Source organism: Centruroides sculpturatus, unplaced genomic scaffold (genome assembly GCF_000671375.1).
Source record: "Centruroides sculpturatus isolate CEXI.00-Female unplaced genomic scaffold, Cexi_2.0 scaffold552, whole genome shotgun sequence".
NCBI classification, from domain to species: Eukaryota; Metazoa; Arthropoda; class Arachnida; order Scorpiones; family Buthidae; genus Centruroides; species Centruroides sculpturatus.
Genome location: NW_019384889.1, coordinates 45887 through 69125, shown reverse-complemented (window position 1 = coordinate 69125; position 23239 = coordinate 45887). Strand labels below are relative to the sequence as shown.

Below are 23239 nucleotides of genomic sequence, written 5' to 3'. Positions count from 1 at the left end.
CCGAAATTTCTGGGACTCGGGCGACTAATTCAAATGCACAATTTTTAAATAAAAATAATATTAACTAAAATAATTCTTTGTTATTTAAAATATATAATTTTAATGTGTCTTCATATAAGGATATAGGCCTATTGATATGTTAATCATAAGGTTTCTATGATCAATGATACACTTCATCGGCCTACTCAATAACGGGTACATCATGCAAAATACACATTGGTCCTTTCTAGAGAATTTAATCATCACATTAGGTAAAGTATACGAAAATACATATTATACGGGCTCATAATTCCTCGGGGTAAGACAATTAGCTTCTTTTGTCTCCTTATTTGCGTATCACTATATTATTTATTTACACAGAAAGTAACGATCCTTGTATTCCTACTGTTATATCGCGACATTTGTTCATAAACTCTTTCACGTTGGCTTTCAACTGCTCATTAATCTAAAACTTCTGCCGTCCTAAATGGTGTTTCAAGTAAGTGAATAAATAAAAATTACTCAATCAAAACTGTAATTAGGAAAACAGAGGTTTAAAACTAACGAGGAGTTGAAGGCCATCCTGAAGGTGTAAAGAAAACATTCTTCGATTAGTGCATAGAAAAGCTGCTACCACATTATAATAAATGCCTTCATCGAAAGGGCAATTAGGTAAAAAATACATTCAATATTTATCTAACTATTCTAAACAAAACAGTTTTGATGTTCTCAGTTCGTTCTTTGCTGGCACATCGGAAATTGAAAAAATGCGTGAAGCAAATTAAAAATTAAGTTAGACACCATCGAACCTCTTTTAAAATTCCTATAAGAATTAAAGATAATCCAATCACATTCCTCTATTCAACTACTGATTGCAATGAAAGTATAAAAAGTTATTTTCCAATAAAGTTTTATATTGCTGCTTTGAAATAATGACGTTAATACGCTCAACATTACTGTCAGTTTTCAAAACGACAAGATCCTCGTTGACTTTACGTCGCAATCTTTTCTTTATTGAGTTTTGTTCCACAGAGTCATCTACTTTTAAAAATTTATAAAATTTTGCATAACCGGGATCATAACAATCACCAAAAACATATTTTTCATTTTTCTCAATAATTCTGATACCGTAAAAATATATTTTACACTTTCGAGGAACTTCCAACAAGAATCGTATCATTTGTGAAGTCGGCTTACGAATATCGAAAAACGTTTTCTTATTTTTTCTCTCCAATTCGAAATAAAGTAGAAGTGTCAAACTTTCGGGAAAATGAAGATAATCATAAAAGCAATACCTATCATCTTTTACGTGATTATCGTAATTTAAACTTAATGCCCAACGACCATAAATTTTACTAAATTTGTACAAGCAAAGTAAGTCCATTAAATTCCCTACACGCATCAAATCGAAAGCCACGCTTACTATTGAACATAATTCTTCCCAATTAAATTTCATTTCTGTATAGGCTGCAATCATAAATTCGACTGATACTAAACATTTAGAAAAATAATATTTCACATTTTCGGGAAATGGCCCGTATTCAACATATTCTAATATAAATAATTTCGTTTTCCAAGACAAATTTTTGTCAGGACGAAACGAAGAATCTTGGCAAATAGCCAAGGCTATGAGAAAATCTTTAAAAACGTCGAGAAGAAAATCATAGTGTCTATCATTGTCAGAGTATGAACTTTCGACCAGAATGCCCATTCCTACAATAAAATTAAATTCTTCTTCGTTCGAAAAACGCTCTTGCAATGTTTTCCGCGAGATTTTATCTAACGAATGTGAAAGTTTCCCCAATTTAATTAGCAAATTCTCTCCTACGAAATGTTTTCCTGTGTCGAAATTTCGTTCATTTCCACATTTACATATGTAACTTTCAGAAAAAACACCAAATATTCGAATGAACAAGTCAATGGGCCTACGTATTTCATTGATTTTAGCGCGTTTGAAGATACAGCACAACATTTGAATTAATAGAGGATGTCTTTCAAATTGAAAATGAAATCGGGGATCGAGCAATTTCTGAATGAATTGAATTTAATTTGATTCGTCTTCCACATCTCTAAACATCAGATTAATGTACTCGGCTCGTTGTATAACATTAAAACCGTAAATTTGGAAATGACGTTGCACGTACTCTTTAAGACATTCACAGACCCATTGTCGACAGGTGACGAAGATCGTTACTCGATGCGAAACGTGAAATGATTCTTCTGTGATGAATTTCAAAACAGATTCTTTGTTAGATTCCTCGTCAAACTCGTCCAAAATGATCAAAAGATTTAATTTCTGCTCTTGTAAAACTCTTTCTCCTTCGTCTCGAGACTCCCGAAATAATCTGTCTAAAATAGAATCTTTTACATTCCTTGTACCAAGATCGCGTAAATTTATGACCACGACCAAATCGAAATGTTTTATGTAAGCCGTCGATGCCTCATCGCGCGACCAATCGTATGCAATTTTCTTGCAAAGAGCGGATTTCCCGAGGCCAGGATGACCGGAAAGTAAAATAGTTTGATGTGTGTTATTTTTATCGAAAAACACTTCGTGTAATTCTGTATCTTCTTCCTCGTTTTCATCTACAAACGTTTTTCCCACAGTTATGTCCATGTAGTAATCTTTTAACGGAAAGTTGTAAATTTTTCTTTTGCAACAGATCAATCTTCTACGTTCAAAGTCAGCTTTATAATCGTTTCTCAGCCTTTCTTTGCATGTTGACAGTATATCTGTAAGAAAGGAAAAACCTAAAATTACTGCAAGTGAAAGAGAATTTACATTGCACTTGACCGCAAATAAACGGAAAATTATTCACAATTACATAAGGATGCGGGTTATACTTAGATTTTAATTGTAGTTATGGAGTCGCTGTTATGGAAGAATGGGTGCTTTGTAATAAAATAAAAGTATTCGCTGATATTTTTATTGCCACGATAAACTCCTGGCAGTACAGACATTACCGGATTCAGATACTGTTCTGTTATAAAGTTTATAACTCGATCCTGAATTGTGCGTTAGCCTCTATCGATAACTGGGAGTGAAACCTGACACGATGAAATTCTACCGTAAGTAATTTTACGGTTTAACTAATTCCCGTCTTAATCGAAAGCTCTGTTACGTTCTTTATATAAATAGAGTAAATATTGAATGAACGTATTAATCGTTAGACAATTTATTACTAACAATTCTTTCGTGGTATAAAGAAGCAGACAGGTCTTTATTTGTTCGAAGTGTTGGTGATGGCTATTCCTGTTGTTAATTTAACTTTTGTTCTTTCACTGAGATTCAGTATTAAGAATGTTGATATCATAGAGTCCATAGAAAAATTCGAAGCAGCAGCAAGTGTCTATGCCTACGATATAGTTCAAAATCTTTTTGGTCATTTAACTACTCGATTTGTCACTTGCTTTAATCGCCAGTTGTTTCTATACATTTGGTACGCTTGAAAGAAGAAACTGTACTGACGAAACTCACTTTTTTCATAAATCTGGTAACGGGATAAGTAATTGTTAACTCCTGTCTTATTTTTTTTACTATGATTATTATTTACACATAAGTTGGTAGCCAGTTAATTAAAATTGAAACTAATTATTAAACTCTGGCCTTTACAATTACAACGAAACCGAAACTAAAGTTGAAATAACACACGCAGATTTATTCAAATGCCAAAACTTTAATAAAATATAAGTTTAAAGTGTAATTTACATTTTAATTGTATTTACTTTACATATAATTTATTTAAAAGTTATACTGTATATTAATCAATTTTCGGTACTATTCATTAAGCGAGAATGTCCAACCTCGTCAAGTATTTACGCTCAATGGTTACGCTTTGGCACTTCAAATTTCACTTAAATACAGTCGACCCCCCTATAACACTGTTGATAATTCCGTTTTATATGAATTCCATGTTGTACGAGTCACTTAGATTTTACAAATACGTAAGCCGTTAACAGCCCGGCACACATATTTGTAAAATCTAAGTGACTCGTACAACATCAAATTCATATAACACGGAATTATCAACAGTGTTATAAGGGGTCTACTACAAATATAACTAAACCAAACTCAACCTAAAGTAGCGAAAAGCAAAAAAACTAGAGTATTGTCTAATCAACAGCTACATAACAAGATAGACGTTTAATTACAGAGATAAAATGTTAGCTAAATATAAGAAAAGATAAACCTAAAATATTTGAAATACAATATACCCTAAATGAAATTAAATTAATAAGTGAGAGATTCATTTAATGGTAATTAAACGTAATAAAAGATTAGGAAGAAAACACTTACCTGCCATAATACACGTTACAAAAGATTAATAACGCCGTATTCAACGTACTGTACAAAATCATTAAAATAACTAGAAGGAAAGGACGACATAGGTAGCATTTATTTCACCATTGTCAACGTTGTACTATTCTTAGCCAATGAACGAGAGTGTTTACAAAAAAACGAAACAGGTATTGGGTGAACTGCAAAGAGGTCAGTCATGTTTTCCTTAAAGGGGAAAAACAAATATATTTGATCAATTGTAACTGGACTTTTTAAATGTAAAATTAGACTTTTAGAGAATATCAGAGATTATTATTGCGATTCTTACTCGAAACATTAATTATGGAATTTTTAAATACTGGATTTCGCACTTTAGATACTTCTTTGATTGTGAGAAAAACAGACCGAATAGATTTATTTGTATACGAGGATTTTTCTTCGATAATAACGTAAGGAAATTAACCTAAATAAACGATAAATAATTTGTTTATGTTAATAAGTAGAAAGTTATAAAAATTGAAAATATATGTTAATTGTAAGTCACCTGTTAATGTTTATAAAAATCTCATGACAATAAATTGTATATAACTCATTTTTACTTAGTTTGTCGGCTTAAAACTTTTTTGTAGAAACTAGTAAATTTTTGAAAATAAACTGATTTTAAATAATGATGATAATCTACGAGTAAACCTCGTTAAATCCTAACGTTTTAGAAAACAGCATAGAAGAAAAGCAGACAAGAAATCGAAGTAATTTTCCGTTAATTTCGTTAATTTCCAAATTGAATTAAATAATAGTAAACCGTAGCGAAACATTAGTTCAATAAACAGAAGTCTCTTATTTTTCTTCATAAAAACTGGAAAATGGATAGGTCAGCGTTTTGTGACCTTATCCATTCCACCAATAGTGGGTCGGTTCCTCTTGAGATAACATCAGACAGAAGAAATTATTTATACAAAATTTATAAAAAAACTAACAAATGATAAATGGTCTGATGCTTTACATAAATTTTTGTGAAATATGTTAAATTCGATTTATAAAACGCATTTGACATGCCATAGGATATTTGCAAAACATACTTGTAATTGAAAACACTCTTTAAAATGAATCAAAGTTTATCTAATGCATACTTTGTGATTTTAAATAAAGGAAATAGTTTGTGGACCTCACTTATTTAATAAAATTTATTTAATAGTCAATAATTGAAGGGTTGCAAGTACAGTTAAATAGTTAAATAGTAATTGTATAATTCTCAGGCAATGTCGATAACATTAATTTAATTGTTTTTATTTTGTCATCGTGTAATTTATACGATATTGAATAACGTTAACTCATTCTTATTTCTTCGAATAAAAGAACACATTTCCTGTTATTCCGTGAACTTTGCTTGTCTTGTCAGATTTCACTCTAGCGTTTTTATTTATAAATTCTACAATTAATTTCCATTAAAATTTTTTTTTGTATGTTTTCAAATACTGTTTAAGTAGTAGAACGCAATACATGAAAGTCTATTTTAATGCATTGCCAATGAAAAATATAAACTAACTTGGGATATAATAGAGTTATCATGTCTGATAACTGATAACTGTATTATATTCCAGTGTTTCTTCAGATAAATTTACATTAAATTAAATATACATTAAATTACAGTGTTTGGAAGAGAAAAACGATGGATATTAGACTTCTTAAATGATTAGAAGACCAGGTTATGAAATAAGAATGTTATTTCAGTAAAGAATTCATGATTGGGCATTGGATGAATTATCTTCTATGAAGTATTTCGATTTTTCAATTTTCATGAAGTTCAGGGAAGTAGATAATGTTGTTGTATATAAAAATACCATTTTAAGAATACATTCAGCAAGATTCTAAGGATAATTGTAGATAGAAATGAAAAGAAATACACGTGAAACTTCTACTTAATTTACATACGTTCAATGAGTTATATTTCTGTTTTCGGAGAATAAAGCTCGATTATCTGAAAGATACTTATGAAATAATGATTAAATCGATGTGTGGGTACAGCCAAGTTAGAAGTGCACAATATTGATAATTTCGTTTCTTGTATGGCACAATGATATCTTGTAAATAAGCGGATTTTAAAGTAAATATATGAAATTAGTATTTAACGGAATAGATATTAAGTTTATTATGTAAACCAAATTGACTACCATTAATTTAATACATCGATACAATAATAATCAACGAAATTAAAAATGATTGTATTCCTATTATATTATTGTTTGACCTAAAATGTTTTATTCAATTAATAAATATAGTTATAAGTTTAAAGCTCGTTTATGTAAGTGTATAAAAATGATTTGTTTAATTATTTAAACATCGAGTTTCTCAATAATAGTGTAAAGTTTATAGTAATAAACCATACAATGATCAAAGGAAATTTAAATATACTATAAAAAAATTAAAATATGCTAATTTAGTGAATAATACGAAATGAACAAGACTTAGTCACACGTAAAATAAAATTACCTTTCCTGATTGCAATTTTATAATATTGTGCTGTTTATATTTTATTGTTGCCTGGAAGTTAGGAAAAACAAGAATTAACACAATTAATTAATAAATATTGAAAAAGTAAATAAAAATTGTATAAGTTTGTAAATTACAGAATTTTTATTTACTTTCTTCTTCATAATTTGGCATAAAAAATTTACCAACGAGTTGCGTAACTTTTTCGGTTTTAATGAGGTTTTATTTTTAAAAAATTGTATTATTAATCAAAATAAATAGCTAATATTGTATGAGACGCCATTTGTTATGAGATTTTATCTATTTATCTATTTTAATTATTATAATATAGTAAAAGACTTAATCTTGAGGGTAGAGATAAGTTTTGTACGACACTAAATGCTAACAATAATTAAAATCATTTAGTCTGAGCTTTCAGGCGATATAGCATGTAATCACTCTTTATTTCTGCATCGTCTTGATCTTTCACGGCCAAAATTTAACAGAATCAATGATCCTTATATACACGCTACCGGGCCAAGTTTCGTTGCTTCATCTTCTGTCCGTCCTGAAATATTAAAGGAAATAGACTACAATAAACACATACACACATGAAATTTTTTGCAGCTTATTTTTTACTTTTTTTTGGTTTAGAAATCTCAAGACGTGAAGATTTGCAGAAAACTCGGTGAATGTAATTTTACACGATTACAATACTTTTCCTTGTTATGTATACATAACAGCCGGGAAAGTAAAATGCCACACTTAACTATAACTTTACGACAAGATTCATGGAATGATAAAGCAACACTAATTGCTTTTAATCCGAGTTACACGAATTTTCAATTATATAAAAATTAATTTTACGTGAGGTTAAAATTTCCACTCATTATTAGCATTTACAATTTGTTTTTATAAAATTCATTTTTACCTTCAAAATTAAATTTTTTGACATTTTGTAATAGTTAAAAATATATTAAAAAATTTTTAAATAAAATATGATAACAGATGGCGCAACAAAGATTTTAAATGTCGCCGGAAAAGTTGTGCAACTCGTTGCCGGTTTATTTCCTTCGCTATTTTATCTATATTTTCAAGTTTGCAGACAAATGAAGTTATTCATTTTACATGCATTTCTGTTCGAACTCAGAAGAACAGCTTAAACAGTTCAAATGAAAAGCAGACCATTTATTAATGATACAGAAAGCTATAAAAACTTTAATTAAGGATAATTAATTATGCATTTAGCTGGTGAAGATTAATAACTTCCCGAAGCTATTGCATTTCGAATGGGTAGATCGACTGTTTGCACCATCATCAATTAATGAAACTTGTCGAGCTATTTGACATTTGTTGGCTAATCATTACGTAAAGATTCTAAGCAGGGAAGAATTTGTGAAATTTGAAATTTGATTAAAGATGAAACTTTTCCTCATTGTGTTGGTGCAAGAATCTGTTAAAGTAAAAATTGCTGTGACGAAGCCAGAGTTTTGCAATTTTAAAATTTTCATCGGTTGTCAATTAAACATTAACTTTACGCTGATCGGGTTCGCACATTATCGATAAACCCGTGTAGTCTTCTGGGTTTTTTTTACGCATACAACGCATGAACAAGGACCACATTTTCTGTAAAAAATCTTTTCGGTAAGCAAATTGCTTACGTCTTTCTTCGTAATTACGTGTCAAAATATATATATATTCAAAAATAAAATTACTTCACGTACGAGTTGCTTAGCACGCGCGGTGATTAGCACGTTTCTAATTGTTGCATAAACAATAATAATTAACAATATATTTTCGACTATTGTCGAAGCGTTTTGTTCGATGCGAATTGATCGAATGCGATTTTTGTTCTAAAAAATGAGTTTACCGAGTGAGTAAAACTATATTTTTATTGTAAAATTATATTAACCGTTTTGTAACGTGTTAGGAATGACTACAAAAACGTAAAACTTAGTATTAATTTACGACCAGATGTTTAAAAATTCCAATAAAATGTAATACGTTGATAAGAACGGCGAATATATTTCTCCGTTGAATGGAAATGATTCCGAGAAACTCTTAATTACAATTAATTACATTAAGCACATTTCCATATTTAACTTTAAATAGTTATTAGACAGAAACTGCAGAGAGAAATTACGAAAATTACAATCAGATATTTCTTAGTGTCATTAACGAAATTTGACTTTGCATTCATTTTTTATCGGAGACAGTTATAATATTAAGCATATTTTTTGCAAAAATAAGAATTTATTAATTTATTTCTGGATCTTATCCAATATCTCACGAGTGGGTTTCATTAATAAACATCCAGTCATTTATTTCGACAGGGAATAACTCTTCAGTTTTCAAATTCAGGCAAAGAAAGTTTTACGAATTTCTGTGTTTATTGTGTTTACTTTTATTCTGTAGACTGCGATAAGGAAATAGAAGTTGATAATTCAAATGAACGTGTCTCATGTGTTTCTAAAGAAGTCACCCTGGAGGATTCTGTCAGTGTAATAGTACATATTATTTTGGATCTGGCAGCACGTAAGAGAAGAGAAGAAGCAAAATCCTCTTCTTCTGTAAGTTACAGTTCAATAGAAATAATTGAAACTAATTTAATAATTTTTATCATTTAAAGGTTTAAAACTAAAAAACACAATACAACAATACACAATCATATAAAATGTGTTATTTAAAATGGCTGCAAATTGTTTATTTATTATTAAGTAAATATTTTCTGAGTTAATTAAAAAAAACACTACGAGTACTGTAAGTTTATACTATCAATTATATTATTTACTTTTTACAGGATTCCGATGAGAAATTGGGCGTGGACCCAGAATCATTGGCATTAAGCGAAGAAATGGTAGCATTGGATAAAGGTGAGGTTACAAAAACATTATAAAAATTAGCCGATTTATAAAATAATTTCTTTAACAATTATTAAGGAATGATTTGACGTTAAACTCATGCTGTTTAAATCTATTTCAATTATTAAACTTAATATTAGTTATCCATTTTTAGTGTTTTACGCGTGTTTGATGTCGTAGTTTATTTTCTTCAAAACAATTCAAAAGTAAATGATTAATTTCAAAATGTTTATTTATACAAAGATTTCATTTATTTCGTCAAAAACCCTTTTGATAATGAGTTTTGTTACTTTTTAAGTAACATTTTCAACGGATGTTATATAAATATTCACCAATAAACATGATTAATTTGGAGTAAAGTAACAAATGAAAGGAATGCATTAGACACAATCTTTACCTTTACGAAATAATTCATTGTTTTGGTCTTTTTTGTCACTTCTCATATCAAATTTAATTGAAAATTAATTTGTCATCTGTCAAAGCATATGTCGAGGTATTTCCAATAATTTTAATACATTAACAATATAATTGATTAAATTTTACTTTTTCGGCTGTTATAATATTTTAATCGTGTCACATTTGATTTTCAAGGTTCCTGGAATCGCACACAAAAAAGTCAAAAAACAAATCACCGAAATATGTATGTGTGTATTCAAGTATATTTCGTATAATATCTCACGATAGGTAAACATTACAAACGGAAATTTGCACGGTAACTTATGTAATAAGGGAAATGGAGGACATTCAATTTTGGTAGTTTAAGGTCGAAGAAGTAATCAATATAATTGGGTCACCCATCATGTCTGGTAGAGAGTCGGTCTTTATGAATATTTTACACGTTATTACCACTTACGATTTTGCATACAACTCATCCGTATTTTTAAAATTAAGCTTTCTATGGATTTTTTGATTGTGCATTTATACACTATCTGTCACAGACAGTGTGTAAATGTAATATAAACGCTGGTAGAACTGAGACATCGAGAACTGAATTCGAATTCTTGTGATATGTAGGAGGAAATTTAAATATAATATTTTGTATATAAATTCGTCGGGATTATTATTACCGACATCCGGTGTATTTAATACAAGTCGTAGTTTGCCCCTGTATTCAAATCCACTTAAAAAATAGACAATTCGTGGAAGGTACGCAGATTTTTGTAACAATATTGACTGTATTACATTTTCGATGCTTTGATTCGTTCATATATTTTCATAGTAATTATATTATTTTACCTCACTGTATACACAATGGTGCTATTTTCTGACTTCCTGTACAGTTTATATAGAAATATATAGACATAATTCTATATGAACTTATTATCCTGGCGCTATTTCTTATAATAAATATGTTTGAATGCCTCTAGGCATTACGATATAAACTTAGAAAATAATAAATTGTTAAATGGTTTTCTTGTAGAAAAAATTAAAAACAAGGAGATTCTGAAAAAAAATAATAAGTTGAGAGAATCAATTCAATTAAAAGTGACAGAAAATGCGGATAATATTGAATAGATCTTCAGACAAAGATGAATCCATGACGGCTGATGATGATGATGAGGTAAGAAAATTTTTTGTAATTTTCCTTAATTTACCCTTATAAATTCATTGACGGATCCTCGGTGAACTTTGACTATTAATAATATTTTACTAATTCACGTTTTTTCCTTTTTTCTCCTGCGTATTTCTCCTCCGTGTGAAATAATTCTATATATTTTAAATGATAGCACGAAATGATTTAAGTTATAAACTTTACGTTCAAAATTCCAAAAAAATAATGAGTATAATCAAATTGTAAATATTTAAATATTACTGTATTAAATATTTAAATATTATTTATTAAATATTAAATATAAATGGACAAAGTTAATAATAATAAAGCAAATTAAGACATTTAATTATTGAAAAATTTTCTGTTACAAGCGAACTTTTGATCATTTGTGTTTGTCGTTTAACTTGATTAAAATCCTATTGTAAATGCTGGGCATTTCAATTAATATTTTATATTTAACCATTTTAAATAAGATTTACAGAAGACAACTCGTGTTTTTCTAATAAAAAGTTTTCAAATTTTTTAAAAGATTAAAATACACTATTTTTCATTATTTTCGATTATTTATTGTAATTATTCTTGCATTACTTTAGTAGTATTGTTTTCGAACCAAAATTTTATATATGATACGTATTTTCATATGAGACTTACGAAGTTTGAATAAATTATACTTGAAAAAAGTTACTTTTGTTAAATAAACTTTTTCTTTCGATTAAAATATACTCGGGATTTAATTTTCGATAGTCTTAATTGTAACAACTGTATGTTTCAGTTTGTATGGCATTCTTTACTTCATATAAATGCTTTTCTGCCTTTATATAAAGTAAAAAATGCCATACACACTTAATATCTAAATTGTGTAAATAATGATAGCTTATCACAACGATAATATTTATTAAATTAAACGAAAACCTTATATTTTTACCATAATTAATTATATAGGGGAGACCGGGGCAACTTCGGCATGCGGGCAAGTTTGTCAAGCGCTTTTTTTTAAAAACAAATCAAAAGGAGACTTTAGTTATAGGTTAGGCAGTTGAGTTTTATTGGTGGCTTGTTGAGTGTAGTGTTTTTATTGTTCTCCAACAAGCGTAGTTGAATTATCAAGCAAATTTTCATTTTCGTTCAATTCCATATAATATTTTTTTTCCATTTATATTGAATTGGCAGGTTTTGTTATAATTCCATGATAACGAAAGTTACTTTTCCTGTTAGAAGGATGTAACTTCAACTTATTCACGTGGCCAGATCGTGGCTTGGCATTCTGTTCTCAGGGTTGTACTTAATGTTTCGAAATCATGACTAGCGGGGTAAGATCGGCAACATAAAGCCACATTAGAAGCAAAGGATAAAAATCAAACAGATGATAAATGAAAACATGTTTGCATTTGTTATTCATGTATATATGTCTTTGAACTTGCATTTCGTTGTAATAATATTAAATGGGTGTTGGATTTGTATTTCTTTGTTTTAATAGTGAATTCCAACTTATACATTGTTAATAACATAATTTTATATACGTGCCTATCTTGCCCCATTACTGTTGCCCCTATACCAGGGGCAACTTTAATAAAAATAATTAAAATAATTACAACTTTACAAAAAGAGAGAAGTTGCCGATCTTGCCCCTATACCCGGGGCAACTTCGTCAATTTCTCTCTTCTTGTAAAGTTGTAATTATTTTAATTATTTTTATTTCCAAACTGATTTTAACCAGTTCTATAGTAAGGTAACATTCCAATAGACGATATGCAAAGCTTTTTTTTTCAGTTTACAGCAGTATTTATTACACAAAATTTAAGTAAAGCTTAACATGCCGATCCTTCCCCGGTCTCCCCTATATTTTGATTTAAAATCATAGTTATTTACATCTACATTATTTTTATATTTATATAGATAAATATAAATATTATAATTGATAAAGAAAATTTTATTAAATCTATCGAATATTCATTTGTTTTTAAGTTATTTTTACGTTTGTTATTGAGGTTGACAATACAGTTGTGTGGAAAGTTACGTCAATTGTGTTTTATTTATTCAGTTTCGACCTGTATCCAGCACTACAGAAAGATTTTTAAATTATTCATTACAGAACTGAAGAGTATTTCATAGCAATGCGCAATCGAATTCTTCAGCTGCAGAAAAAGAGATAAGCTAATTAATCATTTATACCTGAAGATCTATTTCTGGTGAAGGTCGTGTATTGAGAATATATACATATCTGAGAGAACATTGAGAAATTAATAGTTACTATTTATACACAGGCTTTGGTGCATGCTATAGCAAGAGAATATGATTTGACATATGCTATAAAAGTTTGAAGACCAACATATAACGTGATTTTAATGCTTTGTAAAAGCCTTAAGATTTTAGTAGAATACAATCAGACATTTTACACATGAACATGTTCAACTACAAATTCATAAATGTTATTCTATAGGAAATCTGTAGTAAAAATTTGAATGCTTGAAAATTGCAAATTTTCAAGCATTGAATTGAATGCAGTATAGCATTCAAATTTTACTTAATTTATTTAAATTTTACGTACAAATTAACACACATAATTTTCATTACTGTACGATGTAAAGTATAAGTATAATTATATACAAAATATAATTATATCTCCATAAAATTAACGGATTCGCTATGCCCCAACTTTCCTCGATTTAACGAAACAATATATCAGATAGTTTATTAACAAGTAGTCACTATAAATGAATAGTAATATGCAGTATAGCTTATAAATAATTTATTAATTTTTAATTATTTACACTCCATAAATTACCTTTAAACGGTAATATAATTTAATATTTACTTTTCTGAAGTGAACATTCGTGCCACCTCCGAGTTTTCTATTAATATTTTATATAATTAATATACAGTAGACCCCTCTAAAACTGTTGATAATTCCGTGTTATATGAATTCCATGTTGTATGAGTCACTTAGATTTTACAAATTTGTGTTCCGGGCTGTGAACGGCTTACGTATTTGTAAAATATAAGTGATTCGTACAACACGGAATTATCAACAGTGTTATACGGTGGTCTACTGTACTTTTTTATTATTTTTCGAAAATATCCAGTTATTTCACTACCCCTTATAAAGTTAAATGGAATTTCTTATTCTGTATGAAAGAATAAGATAAAAATTTAAATGCTTTAAGATTTTCCATCGTTTCTAACCTTTATACGACGTTGATTTTTATCATAACAATACTGACCAATACCAATCCTCCACGCTAAATTTTGATGCGAAAAAGTTATTTTAATTTATACAAGAAAAGTCCAAATAGTTTTTAACATGTTTGCCACATTTGATTTGAGTGAAATTGATATCTTTTTCTACGGGCAGTTTGCTGTATTTTATTTTCTGTTTTCCTATGTATTTCACAATCACCTCATATTTAACGTATTGTCGAAACAGCAATTAAAGTAAATTGTTCGCTAGTGAATCTGTAACACTGCAAAACAAGCATTAAATATTAAAAAAAGCAATTTCAAACATAAGACTTATATGTTTACACAATTATTTATTTTTTACATATGTTATAATATTACAAAAATGTTTTAAACGACGACTCACAACGTTCAACAATTTAGTATAACCATTTCATTATGCGGAAGTTCGTCAGTGATAAATAGCTGTAATTTCATAAAAGGAGGTTACACGATTCTTTCATAGAAAACTTAATATATATTTTAAAAGAATTCTATATTATTTCACATTTTAAATTCTGTTTACTGGCAGAAGTAAATAAGATACGATTGCGTAAAGTTTCGTATTGCTCGAATGAGAGGACGAAACTGTTAGATTGTTCCGAATCGTCGACAGTTTCCAATGCAACCAACATCTCGTCTTCACTTATATTTAATGATTTCCGGATGTCAGACGAATTCAAGTTGTATTTTACGTTGGTGAACCTCCTGAAACAACTATCCACAGAACAATGTACGCCAACAAAATAAATGTCTACGTTAATTACGTTCATTATTAAGATAATGCGTGAGACAGGTTCTCTGATATCGTATAAATTATTCGAAATTTTTTTGTCAAGTAAGAGAACAAAATAAATCTTAAAATTATTCGTATAATTCCAGTGGCTCAAGAGGCAATCCTCGTATTTAATGTATTCTGCTAAGGTCGCGAAAAAATATAAGTACACTTCTTTGAATTCATACAAGTTAAATAAATCATCATAATTTTCATAACTAATCAGCAATTCATAAAGATAAAATTTCACTTTTGCACGAAAACGAAATTGTTCCCAATTTGTTTTCAGTTTGATTTGTTTGTGAGCGCGGAGAAGGAATTCAGGCATAAACTTTTCTCTCTCTACATGTTTAAAAAACTGTTTCGGTAAAGGTTTATCCTTATAAAGTCCCATTAAAAATAATAACTCCATATCATATGGAATAGATGGAAATTTAATAAATCCGAAATATATAGATAAAGCTGTAAGAAATTCGCCAAATGTCCGATGAACAAAACTGTATCGGATGATATTATCGCATTCAGAAAAGGAATCCAGAGTAAGAATGTCCACTCCAGTAATGAAATTGTGTTCAACTTCATTCGGAAATAAAGCCACCAAATCTTCTGATGTGATAACAAATTTGTACCTCTCTAATCTTCTGAATTTCATTAGCAAATTTTCTCCTACAAAATATTTTCCTCTTTTAAATTTATCTTTTTGATTAGTTTTCCTAACGTAACGTTCAGTTATAAGAGTAAATATTTTGATGTATAAATCAGCCATCGTTTCAAGCATAACAATTTCGCCATTCCGATGAAGGCAACACAACATGTGCAGCATCAGAGGACATTCTGATATTTCTCGGTAAAAAATGTTTTCTGTTAGTGCAGAAATCAGTTCGTTCGCTTTACTTTCCTCTTCTCTAAACATTATTTGAACATATTTTTCTTGATATTCTGGAGAGAACCCTTTGATCACTAATCTCATCTTCATGTCCTCTCTGATCTCTTCCACTGCTTGAGGTCGACTCGTTACCAAAATAGTGATTGTGCGAGAAATATCGAAAGATTCGTCTCTTATAAATTTTATAATTTTAGATTTATCTTGAATCTCATCGAACCCGTCTAAAATAACCAAAACGTTCAGTTTTTTATCTTGCAGTTTCCAATTTTTATCAGTTAACTCATGAATATTATCGGATAATGCATCTTTTACACTTTTATCGCCTAATTCTCTTAACATTACAACGAAAGTTAATTGAAAATGTTGCAGATAATTGGAGGATGTCCAATCGTAGGCAATTTTCTTGCATAAAGTAGATTTACCGCAACCGGGATCTCCTGTAACTAAAATAGTTTGGTGTCCATCTTGTTCTAAGGCAAATATCTCATTCAGACTTATTTTCTCTCCGCTTTTGTTTCCAAATAAATCTGCTTTCTCTACAGTTAATTCTACAAAGTAATCCTTTAATGGAAAATCGTTTCTCTTTCCATCCCACAAAAAAGACCTCATATAAGAAAAATAAGTCAGATATTTTTCCTTTAACTTCTGGCAGCAATTGTCGAACATTTCTATAAGTAAAAAACATCATAATTAATTAAACATTGTCTCATTTCTTTTACATTATTTTCGTATTCGTAATTACATAGAAGCTTATTTCGTGTTTATGATAAATTTCCTCTATTTCTTTTAGTACTATAATGTATACCAGTATTCTTTTCAATCTTTCCTTTATCGCTGACCGATAAAAATACGTGACTGTGAATTGTGCTTATTTATTAAGCTTATAATGCTTATCTATGCTATAGCCAAGTAATGACAAAAATTTTTTGCGGAGGAGATCAGATCGTGTACTGGCGGTTGAAAAACACTGACATACATAACTATTTAGGTAAACTTTTGAAAAATATGTGGAAACGTAACAAAATCTCAGTAAACAAATAAGTATGGAATATGGACAAGTAATTTTCGAAAGTCGTGATATACAAATGTCTTTGTACTGAAATTAGTTTGAGACACATTCGTCTATTGGCTTCTCTTCAAAATTTTTACCAGTCTGCCAATTATACGAAATTGGCAAAATAGAATTAAATAGTTCAAGTTTGGGCAAAATGTATAGCCGGATAGAAATTATATACACGACTGTACGTTCTGCCCAACCCTGTACTATTTACATTTGTTGAATACTTAGCAAGTAGAAAATAAAACAATAAAAAATTTTAAGTAACGTAAGAATTTCTATATAAAAACAAAAAAATGCATATGACCGAAACGATAAATCCAGACACGCGTTTAAAAGTAGAAATATATTATCACGGTAATTCGCTGCACAAGTGACGTGACTTTGACGTCATAACTTGTCGATAATTATATAATGTACTGTACTTTATATAATTAAAAAATTTACGTAATGTGGTAATATGATTAACTAATAATTTCATAATTAATTAATTGGTATAGTTAATTAATTAAAGGCATTGATACTCGGCACAAAAGAACACAGAAATTACAAAGAAAACATCTTTGTAATTTTATGTTTATTATGAAGACAAGCACTTACCATTCCTTTCTTCTTTTTCTTTCTTTAAGCGACTTGCATTCGGCTCTTCAGAATGAATTTGTATCCGCGGTCCAACGTGAACTTGTGTACAGTTCTTGAGCATCGTTGGAGATTGATTACAATTCTCCTCTAAAATTATTTATCATTTTATAAGTTTATCCTAATATTAGTTACCTGACAGTAAAAATTAGCTGTGTAACTATATAATAGGAAACACTTTTGTGCTTCAAAAGAATCTCTATAGAAATATATTAAAGCATAACAATTTAAATTTCGGTAAATTATTGTGTTTTACTGTTTACAAAAATTTATGTAAATTCGATATTTTTATTTTTGGTATATATATGTGAAAATTGAAAATAATAGTTATTTTCAATGATTATCTTCTTCTTCAAAAAATAAAATAATGTTTGTTTAACAAGTTTATGATCTTTATTCTATCAACAATACAACTACAGTCGACCCCCCTATAACACGGTAGATACGTTCCGCTTTATAAGAATTTTGCGTTGTAGGAATCCTTAAATACATGAGCCAATCACAGCCCGACACGTGTGCAGTTTACGGACTACGGCTGTTTGAAAGGTTTTCTTCCATAAAATTAATCGATTCTAGACTAATTTGACTCAATATTTCCAAAATACGTATAATTTTTTGGGAATAATCCATATAAACTATGCTATAAACAAAAAGTTGTAGGATTACTTACCGAGTGTGCAGCGTTCGACGTCGCCATTGCTTAAGCTTGTTTTCGTCGCGAAGCATTGCACCAAACGGCGGCGCAATTTCTGATAAGTTATTTTTCTGCGAAAAATTCGTTGAACTTTGGAGACATCATTAATATAAATAATTTTCATGGCCGTTGAATAAGAAATGCTTCTTTCACAAGAAACGTATAAAATTACACTACTGTATTGGACTTACAGTATCTAATTTACATACTGTACAGACGATAGTAAACTCAACTTACCCGCCTAAACTCTCTGTAGCGTAACGCTGGACGGCAGAAAGTATATATATATAATTATAATAAAGTTAAAATAAATTAAGTTAATATATAATTATATATACAACACCTAATTTATATATAATTTATATATAATACTGTACAGATGATAGTAAACTCAACTAACCCGCCTAAACTCTCTGTAGCGTGGCGCTGGACAGCGGAAAGTAGTTCGGCCGCTCGTCCACTATTGGTCCAGATTTGACCAATCCTATCGCGACACGATTCGGCGATGACGTCTTACCGCATTATACGAGTCTCTTTTAGCGTCTTTATACGAATACAATTTTTTCGCCACGTTATAGGAATGTACATTATAGGAATCCACGTTATAGAGTGGTCTACTGTAATCCATTTTTAAGCTGTTAGAAAGTGACAAAGAATAGCGAACAGCCAGGAGTAAATGAATTTCTTAGAATCTCGTCTATTATAACAACGAAAGAGTTTTATTATTAAAGTAAGAGATAATAAAAACAATTACCCTTTAATATTTCTTTAAATATATTTTCATTTTGCGTCACACTATACGTTGCCTGTTAATTAATACATGTATATACATTATTATATTTAAATTAGTCTACAGAACAGTTAATAGAAAGTTAAATTATAAATGGAAATTCTATTTAATATTAATGCGCCACTGTAACATGTCGTATAAGGAAGCATTCTGATTATTTTACAGTTCGTAAAAAGACATAGGCATTATGTTTCAGCTAATAATTTACTTTCACAAGCTATTTTCGACACGAATCATTTTATCAGAAACTGTTTGAAATTACAACAGATCAACAATGGTAAACAAAAGTTCTAGAAACTGTGAGTTTGAAAATCAACTTTATTTTAAAAAACTGAATGAATTTTCTAGGCTGCTATGTACAAGTATGAAGATAAAAAATGGGAATCGTGTCAAGTTGACCCTCCGAGTTTTTGCAAAGCTCCACGTTTCGATACTTCCTGAACCCCAAACAAGTCAAACAAATGTATGTGTATATGTGTTGATGTCTATTTCGCTAAATAACTCAGAATGGAGCAAAGATACAGAAACGAAATTTGGCACGGTAGCCTGTATATAAGGGATATTGATTCTATTAAATTTTTGTTGTAAAAGGTCCAAGAGATGAAAAGATGGTGAGATGGTGGTAACTTGTCGTATCTCGCGAGGGGTCAGACTCATCGAAGATTTCACTTGCTAGCATTTACAGTGTTTTATTAAAGTTATTTCTACCCTCAAAATTAAGTCCTTTGCTATTTTATAATAATCAATAATAAATGAAGTTTTAATAACAAAACTTTTATCTCCACATGCTATTCTACTTATATATTTTCATTAATAATACAAATGTTAATTGTAGAATATTATCTCACCAAAGCAGGGAAAGTTACTTAACTCCTTGCTGTATTTTTTCTTTATCATAACAGAAAATCAAAGTGGCATAATACTGGTTCCCAAAAAATAGTTGTGATAAAACAACATATAATTTTTCCCTAAATTATAATCTCACCCTTACAAGTGTTGGTTAGTTGGTAAAACAGTGCATGATGACTGGCCTCACTATCAGAACCTAATCTGTTATTTTTGACCGATTTCAGTTTGACTTACTATTAAAATACACGAAGTATTAAACGCAAGAAACAAAATTTGTTTGCTAATATTAACTTAAGATGTTCGAGGCTACTGTAGGTGTAAACATGAGTAGAGAATTTTGAAGTAAGAAAGAGAAATATTCCACCTATTCGCCTATTTTTACAGTAAATGCGCGTTAATAGCAGACACAGCAAGCCTAAATATTATGTAATATAACAAATTTATAAATGGAAATTATTTTTAGTTTATGTGTTAATTACACGTGCTCATCTTGAAACTCTGATTTAGGCTACTAACTTTTCAGAAGTTGTAAATATTTTCCCATACTTAAAATCTGATACTTACGAAGTTACATATTTCAGTTTTTCGCACGAAATTAAACAAAATCTTTTAGTCATTATGAAATTATGACTGTAATTTAATATAATTTAATTTATGTAAACCCATAATTTAGATTAAAAGTAAATGTATTTTGCAGACTTACATTTGCAACATGTTTGTAATTAACAGGACAAACGAGGACATTCTTCTCGTCACTTGCAGCTTCTGCCTCTGCCATTTCTTTGATTCGATCTCAATGATTTCTGTATAAAATAGAAACATTTTACACATTTGTTCAATTAATTTCAAATCTATTAAAATATGATTTTAAACTTAACATATAAACGATTGTATAAAGCAGTTAAAATTTTTTTTTTACACTCATGAAGTTTCTTTCTTTCTATGATGTGGTGCAATTTCACCTAGTAATAAATAGAGAAAGACCAATCGGAGACCGAGAAAGGGTATTAATAATCAATAAAATAACGATTTTCGAGACCACAGGATACTTAAGCCAAAGCCACAAGAACACCGGATTCCTTGCCGTGACATCCCGCGATACAATGTCCCTCCCTGGGATGTTTCCTTCAAGGTTGCATCTTCGACTTTTGCCGATGTATCCTCCTAAAGCTATAGATCTTTGTTGAGAGAAACTTCAGAAATTCCGATCTGCATTCGTTTCCTGTTCGAGGACTGGTCTTAATATGCAACATTTGGTCAGCGATAAGAACCATCCTCGTCTTCTTCTTCTTTCGAAGAATACACTCCGAAATTTACAAGGAGTTCAGCCCTTCTACAAAATAATACTTTTATTATAAGTTATTATAATAAGTCTAATAAACGGGTCGTGTTGTTTGTAAATCTCCGATCATCGATCTCAGACTCAATTGCTCCCACGTGTCGTCGACTGTTACTCTCGGCAGCCCGGACGGCAATACAGATGATAACTATACATCTGGTATAATCGTTATTATTTTTTTTTTTCTGAAATTTCTTTCATCCCAGAAGCTTCATAACTTCATAACAAGGCAAATGACGGAATGTGAGTTGCGGTATATTCGAAAGCTAAAACAACAATAATAATTTTGTCTTTTGAACACTATATAGTGTGAACACACGAACACTTCAGTATTTTATGCCGCTCACACGAAGAGAACTTTCAGTATTTTATGCCGCTCTCTTACAGGGAACTTTTTACATTTCATCTATTCTCAATTACCAATACAACATGATTTCACACGAGCGAAAGAAGATTCGAGAAAGTATGTTATGACGTTATTTTGAGATTTTAATAGTATAATATTAGTCATTTTACAGATGAAAAGAACTATTTTTCACATAATTATATTGAAATATTGGAAAGCTATCCAATTATAATGATTAAAATTATAAGTACTTAAACTTAACGTATTGGCAATGCCCGATATTTTCTTATCTAACGAAAAGAATTTATTAAATATAAGAAGAGATTTATAGTAATTTAAAGCTTATTAATAATTTGTTAATATTTACATTTTTAGTCTATTATTTTTTAATTAGTTTTAAATGATATAGTTTAATAAATTCATTTTTTAAAATATCGAAAAAAATCTTACTTTCTTAATGTGAACTGAAGTCGTGAAGATCCTGCATATTCGATTTCTGTATTATCATTTCATACAATTGAAAATATGGCATCCGAAATTAATATTTCTGCTTAGAGAAGTAGCGCGTGACTGCATTAACGTCATCGGTAAATTTAGTGACATCACTTTATAATATTCAAAGTACTTTGATAGGACGTATCTACTCGAAAACCGATAACACCACTCTGATGACAGAAGGAGTGACTAGAAAGATTTACCTTTATCTCTGTCAAATTGTTTTACTAAGCAGCAGTTGATCACCTCGTCCTAACTGTAGTAACAGCAGACAAACACTTCACTGGGACATTCAAGGAAGTACTTACGTAATTTTAAGAGGAAATATACTTTAACTTTGAGAAGTTTTACTGTTAACTGCTTCATCTATTGAAAAAGTTGTGCAAAAATATAAATTGATAACTGTAAATAATCAGTAACTAAGCTGAAATGTATAGGTTTCCTACAGAAGTGTTATCGATACTATTATCACACATTAGAGAGATGATTATTTTCATCAATATTTCTATATTAATAATAAAACATATTTAATTGTGTATTGTGACATGTACTAACTACATTAAAGTTAAAATTATTGTAATTAATTGAATTTCTTTATCTTTTTATTCTGAATTTTATTAAAACGCGTTAAATAACCTATAAATTATTTGTTTTTATATCTTTATTTAATAGTGTGCATAATGTAAATAATTTCCTGACAGTACGTTTAATTCTGATATTAATATACATTATTTACGTTAATATCTATATTTATATATTTATATCTATCTATATATAGGCCTATATATATATATTGGTACATTGTAGCCGCGTGACAAGGGCTCATAGCCAGCCATAGCACATGAGGGTATATGAATAACAATGTTTAAACAGCGAGCGCGACAGGGGCACTAGCCTGCCATTGAAACAGAGGGTATATGAATACACAAATATTTAAACAGTGAGCGCGACATGGGCACTAGCCTGCCAGACCAGGGGACGATTTCCCTTGTGTAGTACATTAGTTGTGGTAT

At 29.6% G+C, this 23239-nt stretch overlaps 3 protein-coding genes across 7 annotated transcripts; 1 reads left to right on the top strand and 2 right to left on the bottom strand.

Annotated features, from left to right (window-relative positions):
• Positions 1 to 1744: 1744 nt before the first annotated feature.
• LOC111631186 lies at positions 1745 to 4417 on the bottom strand. The gene is made up of 2 exons (XM_023375386.1): positions 4277 to 4417; positions 1745 to 2712 (listed from the first exon to the last, which is right to left on the bottom strand). The coding sequence occupies exons 1-2, from the start codon at positions 4281 to 4283 to the stop codon at positions 2024 to 2026; spliced, it is 696 nt and encodes a 231-aa protein (XP_023231154.1). The 5' UTR covers positions 4284 to 4417; the 3' UTR covers positions 1745 to 2023.
• A 4055-nt stretch (positions 4418 to 8472) lies between these two features.
• On the top strand, positions 8473 to 20837 carry LOC111631193. 3 transcript variants are annotated; one of them, XM_023375396.1, is made up of 5 exons: positions 8473 to 8600; positions 9143 to 9297; positions 9528 to 9600; positions 11009 to 11149; positions 20744 to 20837. In XM_023375396.1, the coding sequence occupies exons 1-4, from the start codon at positions 8588 to 8590 to the stop codon at positions 11101 to 11103; spliced, it is 336 nt and encodes a 111-aa protein (XP_023231164.1). In that variant the 5' UTR covers positions 8473 to 8587; the 3' UTR covers positions 11104 to 11149; positions 20744 to 20837. The 3 variants fall into 3 exon arrangements, with proteins under 3 accessions (XP_023231164.1, XP_023231162.1, XP_023231163.1); XM_023375394.1 differs by lacking the exon at positions 20744 to 20837 and adding an exon at positions 17704 to 17779; XM_023375395.1 differs by lacking the exon at positions 20744 to 20837 and adding an exon at positions 13182 to 13496.
• On the bottom strand, positions 14168 to 22702 carry LOC111631192. 3 transcript variants are annotated; one of them, XM_023375391.1, is made up of 5 exons: positions 22182 to 22702; positions 20750 to 20849; positions 19162 to 19213; positions 17675 to 17803; positions 14168 to 16685 (listed from the first exon to the last, which is right to left on the bottom strand). In XM_023375391.1, exons 2-5 carry the CDS (start codon positions 20822 to 20824, stop codon positions 14851 to 14853), a joined length of 2091 nt encoding a protein of 696 aa, XP_023231159.1. In that variant the 5' UTR covers positions 20825 to 20849; positions 22182 to 22702; the 3' UTR covers positions 14168 to 14850. The 3 variants fall into 3 exon arrangements, with proteins under 3 accessions (XP_023231159.1, XP_023231160.1, XP_023231161.1); XM_023375392.1 differs by lacking the exons at positions 19162 to 19213; positions 22182 to 22702 and having other exon boundaries at positions 20750 to 20824; XM_023375393.1 differs by lacking the exons at positions 17675 to 17803; positions 19162 to 19213; positions 22182 to 22702 and having other exon boundaries at positions 20750 to 20786.
• Between the last annotated feature and the right edge of the window lie 537 nt (positions 22703 to 23239).